Raw genomic sequence first — 13,294 nt, forward strand, 5'->3', positions numbered from 1 at the left:
AGTCTGACAATTTAGCAACAGTGGAGGAGTCAAAGGAGGTGGTGTTGAGGTAGAACTGGGTATCATCTGCAGACATGTGAAAACTATTGCCATCTTTCAGATGGTGTTACTGAGGGGCAGCATGTAGTTGAGAAATAGGAGAGGGCCAAGGTTAGAACCTTGGGGGCACACACCAAAGGTAATGGTGGGGAAGCAGGAGGAGAAGCCGTTGCAAGTTATTCTCTGGCTATGATTAGATAGATAAGAATGAATCCAGGCAAGAAAAGTGCCACACAACTATATGACAGTGGAGAGCCATTGGAGGAGAATGGCGTGGTCAACTGTTTCAAAAGCTGCAGACCAGTAGAGAAGGACGAGGAAGGGAAGTTTATCATTGTCACAGTCACATAGGGTGCCATTTGTGATTCTGATTTCGGGTCTGTGACGGGGCAGAAATCTGATTAGAGGGGGTCAAACATGGAGTTCCGGGGAAGATAGGAATGGACTTCTGGGAGGTGACAAGTTCAAGGACTCTGGGGAGGAAAGGGATCTTGGAAATGGGGGCAGTAGTTTGCAGGGACAATGGGGTCAAGAGTTATTGCTTTTGCGAGAGGGGATGGTGACAACAGATTTAAAGGAGAGAGGGGCAACAGCTACAGATAGAGAACCATTTCCAATATTGGCTACCATGGGGGCCAGGAAGGGAGTTGGATAATCAGCAGTGTATGGGAATAGCATCAAGGGGACAGGAGGTGGGTCTCATGGGCAAGATAAACTCAGAGATGACATGAGGGGAGATAGCAGAGCAACTAGGGGGAGCAATAAAGGAAGTTTGGCCGGGAGGTCTAGTGGAAGGGAGTGATGAGGTAGAGGCAGCTGATGGGATTGTCCCAATCTTAGTGATTAAGAAGTCCATTTAGAAAATAGGTTGCAGTAGAAACATGCTGCTAGGTGTTACCTTTGCATTCCATGATGATCCTAGATTTTTTTTTATTCCCTCATGGGATGTGTGCGTCACTGGCTGGGCCAGTATTTATTTCCCACCCCTAATTGCAATTGAGAAAGTGGTGGTAAGCTGCCTTCTTGAACTGCTGCAGTCCATGTGGTGTAGGTGCACCCACAGTGCTGTTAGGGAGGGAATTCCAGGATTTTGACCCAGTGACGGTGAAGAAACTGCGATGTATTTCCAAGTCAGGATGGTGAGTGACTTGGAGGGGAGCTTCTAGGTGGTGATGTTCCCATCTATCTGCTGCCCTTGTCCTTCTAGATGGTAGTGGTTGTGGGTTTGGAAGGTGCTAAGGAGCCTTGGTGAGTTCCGCAGTGCATCTTGTAGATGGTACACACTGTTGCCACTGTGCGCCGGTGGTGTAGGGAGTGAATGTTTGTGGATGTGGTGCCAATCAAGCAGGGTGCTTTGTCCTGGATGGTGTCAAGCTTCTTGAGTGTTGTTGGAGCTGCACTTATCTAGGCAAGTGGAGAGTATTCCATTACACTCCTGATTTGTACCTTGTAAATGGTGGACAGGCTTTGGGGAAACAGGAGGTGAGTTACTTGCTGCAGGATTCTTAGTCTCTGACCTGCTCTTGTAGCCACAGTATTTATATGGCTAGTTCAGTTCAGTTTTTGGTCAGTGGTAAGCCACAGGATGTTGATTGTAGGGGATTCAGCGATTGGAATACCATTCAATGTCAAGGGGCGATGGTTAGATTCTCTTTTGTTGGGGATGGTTATTGCCTGGCACTTTTGTGGCATGGATGTTACTTGCCAATTGTCAGCCCAAGCTGGGATATTGTCCAGGTCTTGCTGAATTTGGACATGGACTGCCTCAGTATCTGAGGAGTCGCGAATGGTGCTGAACATTGTGCAATCATCAGCGAACACCCCCACTTCTGACCTTATGATAGAAGGAAGGTCATTGATGAAACAGCTGAAGATGGTTGGGCCTAGGACACTACCCTGAGGAACTCCTGCAGTGATATCCCGGGACTGAGATGATTGAACTCCAACAACCACAACCATCACGACCATCTTCCTTTGTGCTAGGTATGACTCCAATCAGTGCAGAGTTTTCACCCTGATTCCCATTAACTCCAGTTTTGCCAGGGCTCCTTGATGCCACACTTGGTCAAATGCTGCCTTGATGTCAAAGGCAGTCACTCTCACCTCACCTCTGGAGTTCAGCTCTTTTGTCCATGTTTGAACCAAGGCCGTAAAGAGGTCAGAAGCAGAGTGACCCTGGCATTAACCAAACTGAGTGTCAGTGAACAGGTTATTGCTAAGCAAGTGCCGCTTGTTAGCACTGTTGATGATCCCTTCCATCACTTTACTGATGATCAAGAGTAGACTGATGGGGCGGTAATTGGTCAGGTTGGATTTGTCCTGCTTTTTGTGAACAGGACACACCTGGGCAATTTTCCACATTGCCAGGTAGATGCCAGTGTTGTAACTGTACTGGAATAGCTTGGCTAGGGATGCGGCAAGTTCTGGAGCACAAATCTTCAGCACTATTGCCGGAAAATGTCAGGGCCCATAGCCTTTGCAGTATCCAGTGTTTTCAGCAGTTTCTTGATATCATGCGGAGTGAATCGGTTTGGCTGAAGACTGGCATCTGTGATGCTGGGGACCTCCGGAGGTAGTCGAGATGGATCACACACTCGGCACTTCTGGCTGAGGCTTGTTGCCAATGCTTCAGCCTTAACTTTTGCACTGCTGTGTTGGGCTCCACCATCATTGAGGATGGGGATATTTATGGACCCTCCCCCTCCAGTGAGTTGTTTAATTCACAACTGGATGTGGCAGGACTGCAGAGCTTAGATCTGATCTGTTAGCTGTGGAATCGCTTAGCTCTGTCTATCACTTGCTGCTTATGCTGTTTGGCATGCAAGTAGTCCTGCGTTGTAGCTTCACCAGGTTGACACCTCAGTTTTAGGTATGCCTGGTGCTGTTCCTGGCATGCCCTCCTGCACTTTTCATTGAACCAGCATTGATTCCATGGCTTGGTAATAATGGTAGAGTGGGGGATATGCCAGACCATAAGGTTACAGATTGTGGTTGAGCACAATTCTGATGCTGCCAGTGGCCCACAGCGCCTCATGGTTGCCTGGTCATGAGTTGATAGATGGCTTCTGAATCTATCCCATTTTGCACAGTGATAGTGTTACACAACACGATGGAGGGTATCCTCAATGTGAATGCGGGACTTCGACTCCACAATGACTGTGCAGTGGTCACTCCTACTGATGCTGTCATGAACAGAATCATCTGTGGCAGGCAGGTTTGTGAGGATGAGGCCAAGTATGTTTTTCCCCTCTTATTGGTTCCCCTACCACCTGCTGCAGACCCAGTCTAACAGCTATGTCCTTTAGGACTTGGCCAGCTCAGTCAGTAGTGGTGCTACCGGGCCACTCTTGGTGATGGACATTGAAGTCCTCCACCCAGAGAACATTCTGCACCCCTGCCACCCTCAGTGCTTCCTCCAAGTGGTGTTCAACATGGAGGAGCACTGATTCATCAACTGAGGGGGGGGTGGTACGTGGTAATCAGCAGGAGGTTTATTTGCCCATATTTGATCTGATGCCATGAGACTTCATATGGTCCGGAGTCAATGTTGAGAATTCCCAGAGCAACTCCCTCTTGACTATATACCACTGTGCCACCACCTCCGCTGGTCTGTCCTGCCGGTGAGCAGTTTTAGCAGATGAGAGCCGGACCCAAGAGCAGGACAAGAACAGGTATCTATTAATCTATACTTAAATAAGAGAAGATAGATTTCCATTTTGTTCTTTTTTAAACCATATTTTTTTTAACAGAAGATGCAGGTTCTTGCCTCCCCTTAGTCAGGGCACTGGAAGTCAATCACAATGGCCGGACTGCCTGACTGCAGTATGATAATTAAGCAGCTCAGGCCTAGATGAGGATATGAGCTTTGCAACTTGTTCTCTGAAAAGGAATCAGTCATTCAATGCTTTGCTGCTGATGGACTCAGATAGTGATTTTTGATAATGGCAGATGTCTTGAAAAACAAGCTATTAGAAGGCAGAAGCATTGATAGAAAATGTTACCAAATAGTTAATAAAATCTGAGTGTACTAGCAAAACTCTACCTGCATATCTCCAATTACCTGAGGGGAACAGATATTCATTATTACTCCAATATGCATGGTAGTGTATCATTGCATCAATATATTGGGGACAATTTTGACTTTGGGCAACAGTGTAAAATGTCCAATATTGGCCTAGTGACTCTTTAAACACCTCTCCCAATTTTTGTGTTGCTGACGTCAGCAGAAATGAAAATCAGCAGAGATGTTTAATGGGCAGCCATGCTCATATCACGCATTTTGTACTATCTCCAAAGGTCAAAATTACCCCCACTGAGTCACGTTGTAGAGGAATGTAGATTCACACACAATTTCCACTCTGTTGCAATCTCAACTTATCTGTCTGTGAAAAGTACAGGATGTTTCAAAACAAGAAGGTGGAAAATCAAATGGCAACAGAATCTGAACCGCTAAGCAACACTGGAAAAAACTTTCAGTAATGGTCATGTTCTATTACAGGGGTGGGAATCTAAAGATGGAGAAATAGATTTTTCGGATTATCATGTATCAGTAGAATTTCCTGCCTCTTACCCAATGTAGATTTGAACAGTGAGGATTTAATGCATTTTAACAGCAACAAATTGGATTTAAATAGCATCTTTAAGGCAGACACTTCAACAAAGCATTATCGTGCAAAATTTGACACCGCATCACATAAGAAGATATTCAGGAGATGACCAAAAAAAATTGTTCAAAATGGTAAGCTTTTAGGAGTTTTTAAAACAGCTACTGATTTACTCACCATGCCCTCACCTCCACCTTTGATATTCTAATCCCCAATGGAACCATTACGATCTCTCACTCTGGCCGTCCTCCTGGTAGAACAATAATTTTCCAATCTCCCTTAGATTCAGGAGTGGTGCCAAGGAGGGCTGGAGAATTGCAAATGTTACACCCTTGGTCATAAAAGGGCGTAAAGATAAGCCCAGCAACTACAAGCCAGTCAGTTTAATCTCGATGGTGGGGAAGCTTTAGAATCAATAATTCGGGTCAAAATTAATAGTCATTTGGGAAAATGTGGGTTAATTAAGAAAAGTCAGCATGAATTTGTTAAGGACAAATCATGTTTCTCTAACTTGCTTGAGTTTTTTGATGAGGTAACGCTGTTAATGTGGTGTGCATGGATTTACAGAAGGCATTTGATAAAGTGTCGCACAACAGACTTGTGGGCAAAGTTATAGTTCATAGATTAAAAGGGACAGTAGCAACATGATACAAAATTGGTTAAGTGGCAGAAAACAGAGTAGTGGTGATTGGTTCTTTTTTGGATTGGATGAAAATTTCAAGTAGAGTTCCCCCAGGGTCAAGTGTTAGGAACATGGAGAAACAATATAAAATAAAGGTTACAATTCTAAAAGGGATGCAGGAGCACAGCACCTGGGTGTATATGTGCATAAATCATTGAAGTTGGCAGGACAGGTTGAGAGCACGGTTAAAAAAGCATCCAGAGTTTTATCAATAGGGGCACAGAGTACAAAAGCAAGGAAACTATGTTAAACCTGTATAAAGCACTGGTTCAACCTCAACTGGAATATTGTATCCAGTTCTGGACTATAGGAAGGATGTGAAGACATTAGAGAGAGTGCAGAAAAGTTTCACAAGAATGTTTCCATTCTTGGATGAGGAACTTCAGTTATATAGAAAGGCTGGAGAGGTTGGGACTCTTGTCCTCAGAGAAGAGAAGGTTGAGAGAATGATATCGCCGAGGGGAAGTGAATGAGAAATAGGAAGAGGCCATGAATCGGTCACTGAGGGACACCAAAGGTAACGGTGTCAGAGTGGGAAGAGAAGCCATTGCAAGTGATTCTCTGGCTACCTCTGGATAGGCAGTAATTGTAAAAGTAGAACATAAGAATATAAGAAACAGTTGCTTGGTAGTATAGAACTTGGATATTGCTGAAAAAAGAGACGTTGCCAAAGCTTTTCATCTTGCACTCATCAGGACAAACACAAAAATGCCAAAAATCTGTCTTTCTCAGCCTTAAATGTATTCGATGATGGAGCAACCACAACCATCTGATGTAGACAATTCCAAAGATTCACAGTGAATGAAGAAGTGAGTGAAGAAATTTCTCCTCATCTCAGTCCTAAATGATTTGCTCCTTGCCCTGAGACTGTGCTCTCTTGTTCTAGATTCCCCAGCCAGGAGAAATAATCTTTCAATATCTACCCTGTCAAGTCCTTTCAGAATCTTACATGTTTCAATGATATCACCTCTCGTTCTTCTAAACTCCAGAGGGTATAGGCCCAAAAAACTCACCCTCTCATCATTGGAAAGCCTTCTCATCCCAGTACCAATTTAGTGAACCTTTGCGGCATCACTCCCAATGCAAATGTATCCTTCCTTAAATATGGAGACCAAAACTGCACACTGTACTCCAGGTGTGGTCTCACCAAAGCCCTATGCAATTGTAGCAAGACGTCCTTATTCTTGTACTCCAATCCCCTTGCGATAAAGGTCAATTTGCCGTTTGCCTTCCTAATTGCTTGCTGTACCTGCAAACTAACTTTCTGTGTTCCCTGTATGAGTACACCCAAGTCCCTCCGAGCATCACACTGTTAAAAACTCTGAGCAATAATGCACTGAAAAACTGTAATCAAATATAAAGCCAAAAAGAGCTCCCCAATGTCTGGTGCGACAATGAGCCACACAGTTCAGGGACGTCCCAAGTACAGCCTGGGTTTGTGCAGACTTAGCTCCTTTTTCTCATGTTCTTATGTTCTGATCTCAGCCAGGAGTATATATTATGGCTGCTACAGTAGGCCAAATGTCCTTGGAGCCCCAGGGCTGGAGGGTGGTAAAAAATCAGCTGTGGTTCTTGTAGGTGATTGCACCTCAGTGGCTGGCACTAGAAGTATATGTGTGTTTATAAAGTGGGGACAGAATTGGATTTCCCTATAGTGTCCAGTATGATGGAATAGTCAACAAACAGTGAGCATATCGGATAGGTCATTTGGGGAAAGTCAGTGCCCCTAAAATTCAGCAGGTTTCAAGACCTAAAAACCCGAAACTATAAAGGGGTAAATTCCACATCACAATGAGGAAGGAGTGTGAGATAGGGCCATATCACCATCTCCAACTCCCATTCCCTTCAGATACTCCTCCCCTTTGGTAACAAGGGATCAGTGAATTCAATGTATTGAATTGTGCTAAATTTTAAAACAATTCAAATTTAATCTGGTGAAATTATTTAATAGAATTATGAGATAGTCAGTAAAATTGTAAATTTTGTAATAAATGATATAAAGAAATGTTGCAAAAATAAATCAGTTACAATTGCCCAATGAACGATTATCAGTTCAATATCTGTCCACTGTATTTTGCAGTCATGGTTCATTTAATAAATGTTATTTCATTCACCATCAAGTTGGGAACAAACTGGAAACTAGTGTTGTCTGCTCTGTTGGATACTGTGTTCAAAGTATAAGTAATGTTATGGCAGAAGTTCAAAAATTTGTTTCTGTCAAAATTATGCATCAATTAAATATAATTTATTCTAGTTTGCTGTGTTTGGAAAAAGCCTAGCATTGAGTATTTGATTGCTTAAATGTACAATGTAGGCTTCTTGTATAGAGGTTTGATGAATGGTAATTTTTAAAAATGTATTTACAATCCTATTTTCATTATATCCAGTCTTATAAATCAATCCTGCTCACAGTCAACAGTAAGGGTAACAGTGTGCCGAGTTTTTATGGAGGTTTTAACCACTCACATATTTCAAACTATAAATAAATAAATTTCCAGCTACTGTATTAATTTAACTATAAACAGATTTTAGTGTTATTTTAAGGAAATGTTAAGCTGTAATTTGCTTTAATATTCTACACCTATGATGAATGCAAGTATTCGAAAAAATAGTATAAGTACCATGGAAACATAAATAATGTCTGGCTGGGTTCATGAATTAAAACATTTATCTGCCCAATACTCCTGTTCTGTTTAAAGGGAACACATACATTTCCTGTGGGCAGGAACTTCCTGCTTCAAGTGCTTCCTCCATAGTTTTCTAGGCTATCATTCTTGACTATTTGAATACATTTTTACGCCAGACTAATTAAACATTGACCAGAAAACTCACCGAAAAATGTCAGCTTCTACCTTTGGCTCATTTCTAAGAATGTCTACAGTATTCTTATTTTCAAAACAAATACTGCAGAAGACTGTCTGGAGCAACATTAATAAAATTTCTATAATCCTGAAGAAAAACTGGTTTTTCATGGCTGTGTCCCCAGCTAAGGAAGTGCCTGCAACAGGAAATTGCTGTTCACTATTATATCACTAGAAGTGACAAAGTAGCCAATGCGGTTATTCTTCAAAAGATCTGTGTCAAATTCTTGAGTCTGTGACAGCACTGCAGAAGCACATACAAACAAAATGTGACTGTTGGATCACAAAGATTCTTGGTTAGCCTATGATTGCACACATTCTTGTGTTTCCATTCAACGCTTTTGTCTGCACTTTTCCATGTTAAAATATACTTTATAATTGGAGATTAAACAAATACACGCAGACAAAAAAAAGAAGATTCCACACCCGCTGCTCACAATTCTCTCCCTTTATCTCCTTTCCTCCTCCTCTAGAGGTGTTGACTCTTGCTGGGGTGCATTTCCATGGTTATGAGTGGTGCCTCATCTGAGTGGGCAATGCCCATGTGTGAATCTGAAAATGAAGACTGCCCACCTGAAGTTCATTCTTGCCACTTTCCAGCGGGGGTCAACTGGAAAACTGGCAGCTTTTCTATAACGTTGAATAAAAAGTAGAAGGCAGGCATAGGAACCACTTAATTTGTGCTATTCATAAAGTTTCTGAAATACTCTCCATTACTTTAAAGGCTGCAATCAAGCCTATTAATAGGCTGAATCTGGATAAGAAGTTTCATCAGAGAGGTATTTTTATATGCTTAATGCTTTAATATTCAATAGTTAAAAGGAAATTCCAAATTGTTGGATTGAAAACACTGCACAATGTTATCAAGGATTCAGTGGTTAGCTGAAATTCAGTGCATGTCAAATTTTGAATTCAGTTTAAAAGATCTGGAAATAGAAACTGGTATCAGAAAAGTGGGTTAGATTGTTGTATAACCCCAACTGATGCACTAATGTACTTTGGAGAAGGAAACCTGCTGGTCCTACCATTCTGGCCTATATGTTACTCCAGTCCCACTGTCCAACCTGCTTGATCATTAATTGCCATCTGCAGAGGCCCAGCAAGTCAGTAATTTTTATCAAACTGCTACAAAGGAACAGGCTGCACAGTTCAACAGGGCTACCACCACCTTCTCATGACAACTGGGGATGGATAGTAAATGCTGACCGATGACATCACATCCCAAGAATAAATAATATTTGATTAAAAAATCAACAGTTATAATATAGAACCCTTACCAGTACGATACACAAAGTTCCCATCTGTTTCAGAGGATGATGGTGATGCTAATTCTTCTTCATATTCATTGGAGCTGAAGGACCCAGAATGGTTTCTTTTCCTGTCAGTAGCTTTCATAGCAGCATTTGATGCCATGACGTGCCTTAAGGAGTCATTCAGATAGCGATGTAACAAGCTACTTTTGTACTTTGGTGGTGACACATAATCTTCATTGATTATGGTGCCTGGTCTTCCCACTGCCTTCAGAATGGGACTTTCCTTTTTAGTAACAGCCTGAATTGGTTTGTTGAATTCTCCATCTGCAGGATTCCTTGGTGGATGTTCCACATCTAAGATTTATAGGATAAAGTGTAAAAAAAATTAAAGATCCTGAAGTTGGGCATTTGAGAGACATAAAATGCCTTTGTCATATGGGGTCTTTGGCTTTCTAAACAGAGAGACAAAGCAAGGAAGTTATGTTAAACCTTTATACGTCACTGGTTAGCCCCCAGCTAAAATACTGCAGCCAATTCTGGGGCACCACAGTTTAGGAAAAGTATCAAGGACTTCGGGTGGATGAAAAAGAGATTTGCTAGAATGGAACCAGGGATGTGAAACTTCAGTTACGTGTAGAAATTAGAGAAGCTGGGATGTTCTCCTTTGAACAGGGAAGATTAAAAGGTGATTTGTTGGAGGTGTTCAAAATTATGACGAGTAAATAAGGAGATATGGTTTCTAGTGGCAGAAGGGTCACTAACCAAACAGACACAGACTTAAGGTAATTGGCAAAAGAACCCAAGATGAGATGAGGAGAAATTTTTTTAAGTGGCAGGTTGCTATTATCAAGAATGCACTGTCTGAAAGGATAGTGGAAGCAGGTTCAGTGATAACTTTCAAAAAGGGATGGTATAAATGCTTGAAGGGGAAAACTGTGCATGGCTATGGTGAAAAGGCAGGTGAGTGGGGCCAATTGGATAGCTTTTGTTTTATTCTTTCATGGGATGTGGGCCTTGCCTGCAAGGCCAATGTTTATTTCCCATCCCGAATTGCCCTTGAGAAGGTGGTGAGCCACCTTTTTGAACCCTTGTAGTCCAAGTGGAGGTAGAAACACACATAATGCTGTTGGAGAGGGAGTTCCAGGATTTTGATCCAGCGGCAGTGAAGAAAGAGAGGTATATTTCCAAGTCAGGATGGTGTGTGGCTTGGAGGGGAACTTGAAGCTGGTGATGTTCCCATGAATCTGCTACCCTTGTCCTTCTAGGTGGTAGAGGTCACGAATTTGGAAGGCGCTGTTGAAGGAGCCTTGGCAAGTTTCTGCAGTGCATCTTGTAGATGGTACACACTGCTGCCACTGTAGAAGGAGTGGATGTTTAAGGTGGTAAATGGATGCTGATCAAGCAGGCTTCCTTGTCCTCAATGGTGCCAAGCTTCTTGAGTGTTGTTGGAGCCACTGTCTTCCAGGCAAGTGGAGAGTATTCCATCACACTCTTGACTTGCACCTTGTGGATGTGGAGAGGTTTTGGGGAGACAGGAAGTGTGCTACCCCAGAATTCCCAGCCTCTGATCTACTCTTACAGCCAAAGTATTTACATTGGTGGTTAAGTTCAGTTTCTGGTCAATGGTAACCCCCAGGATGTTTCTAGTGAGAAATTCATTGATCATATTGCCATTGAATGTCTAGGGGAGATGGCTATTGCCTGTTATTTGTGTGGTGTGAATGTTATTTGCCACTTATCAATCAAATGTTGTTGCATATGGACACAGACTGCTTCAGCATCTGAGAAATTGTGAATGGCACTGAACACTGCAATCATCAGCGAACATCCCAACTTCAGACCTTATGATGGAAGGAAGGTCTTTGATGAAGCGGCCGAAGATGGTTGGGCCTAGGACACTACCCTGAGGAACTCCTGCAAGGGATGTCCTGGAACTGAGATGATTGACCTCCAACAACCACAACCATCTTCCTTTGTGCTAGGTATGTCTCCAACCAGCAGAGAGTTTTCCCCAAGGTTCCCATTGACTCCAGTTTTTCTGGGGCTCCTTGATGCCACACTCAGTCAAATGCTGCCTTGATGTCAAGGGCAGTCACTCTCACCTCACCTCTGGAATTCAGCTCTTTTGTCCATGTTTGAAGTCAGGAGCTTAGTGGCCCTGGCAGAACACAAATTGAGTATTGGTCAGCAGGTTATTACTGAATAAGTTTTGCTTGAAAACACTGTTGATGACACCTTCCATCACTTTGCTGACGATTACTGAGAGTAGACTGATTGGGTGGTAATTGGCCGGGCTGGTTTGTCCTGATTTTTGTGGACAGGACATACCTGGGCCAATTTTCCACATGGTTGGATTGATGCCAGTGTTGTAGCTGTACTGGAAAAGTTTGGCTAGGGGCGCGACAAGTTCTGAATTCAAAGAATCAGCATAGGCACGATGGATGAATGTCCTCCTTCTGTGCTGTGTAATTCTATGACTGTATGATTAAACAATTAACCAACTCAGTGGAGGAGGAGGGTACACAAATATCCTCATACGCAATAATGGGCGAGTTCAGCACACCAGTGCAAAAGATAAGGCTGAAGCATACGCAACAAGCTTCAGCCAGAAGTGCTGAGTGAATGATCCATTTCAGCCTCCTACTGAAGTCACTAGCATCACAGATGCCAGTCTTCAGCCAATTTGATTCACTCCACATGATACTCAGAACCAGCTGAAAGCACTAATACTGCATAGGCTATGGAGCCTGACAATTTTCCAGCAGTAGTACGAAAGACTTGTGCTCCACAACTAGATGCACCCCTAACCAAGCTGTTCCAGTACAGCTACAACTGTACCACAGTGGTGTACCACAGGGATCAGTGCTGGGACCCTTGCTGTTTGAAGCGTACATTAATGATTTAGATGTGAATATAGGAGGTATGATCAGTAATTTTGCAGATAACACAAAAATTAGTGGTGTTGTAAATCATGAGGAGGAAAGCCTTAGATTACAGGACAATATAGATGGGCTGGTAAGATGGGCAGAGCAGTGGCAAATGGAATTTAATCCTGAGAGAAGTGTGAGGCGATGCATTTTGGGAGGACTAACACGGCAAGGGAATACACAATAAATGGTAGGACCCAAGGAAGTGCAGAGGATCAGAGGGACCTTAGTGTACATGACCATAGATCCCTGAAGGCTGCAGCACAGGTAGATAAGGTGGTTAAGAAGGCATATGGGATACTTGCCTTTATTAGCCGAGGCATAGAATATAAGAGCAGGGAGGTTATGCTGGAACTGAAAGAAACACTAGTTAGGCCACAGCTGGAGTACTGCGTGCAGTTCTGGTTGCCGCACTATAGGAAGGATGTGATTGCACTGGAGAGGGTGCAGAGGAGATTCACCAGGATGTTGCCTGGGCTGGAGTGTTTCAGCTATGAAGAGAGACTGGGATAGGCTAGGGTTGTTTTCCTCAGAGCAGAGAAGGCTGAGGGAGAACCTGATTGAGGTATACAAAATTATGAGGGGCATATATAGAGTATCCCCTTAGCGGTGTCAATAACCAGTGGGCATAGATTTAAGGTAAGGGGCAGGAGGTTTAGAGGGGATTTGATGAAAAATGTTTTCACCCAGAGGGTGGTTGGAATCTGGAACACACTGCCTGAGGGGGTGGTAGAGGCAGGAACCCTCACAACATTTAAGAAGTACTTAGATGAGCACTTGATATGCCATAGCATACAGGGCTATGGGCCAAGTGTTGGAAAATGGGATTAGAATAGATAGGTGCTTGATGGCCGGTATGAACATGATGTGCTGAAAGGCCTGTTTCTGTGCTGTATAACCCTATGACAACATTGGCATCTACCTGAAA

General features: G+C 43.0%; 1 protein-coding gene across 5 annotated transcripts in view; it reads right to left on the reverse strand.

Annotated features, from left to right (window-relative positions):
• mkxa (mohawk homeobox a) overlaps nucleotides 1–13,294 on the reverse strand; it is a 75,310-nt gene that overhangs the window by 35,626 nt on the left and 26,390 nt on the right. For all 5 annotated transcript variants that reach the window (XR_013574242.1, XM_078535001.1, XM_078534998.1 and 2 more), the window contains one exon: nucleotides 9,464–9,793. Coding sequence is in view for 4 of the 5 variants with exons in the window: in XM_078535001.1 (XP_078391127.1) it covers nucleotides 9,464–9,793 (330 nt within the window). In the remaining variant the exon portion in view is untranslated. The remainder of the gene's footprint in view (nucleotides 1–9,463; nucleotides 9,794–13,294) is intronic.

This window comes from Cetorhinus maximus, unplaced genomic scaffold (genome assembly GCF_964194155.1).
Source record: "Cetorhinus maximus unplaced genomic scaffold, sCetMax3.hap1.1 HAP1_SCAFFOLD_196, whole genome shotgun sequence".
Taxonomy (NCBI): Eukaryota; Metazoa; Chordata; class Chondrichthyes; order Lamniformes; family Cetorhinidae; genus Cetorhinus; species Cetorhinus maximus.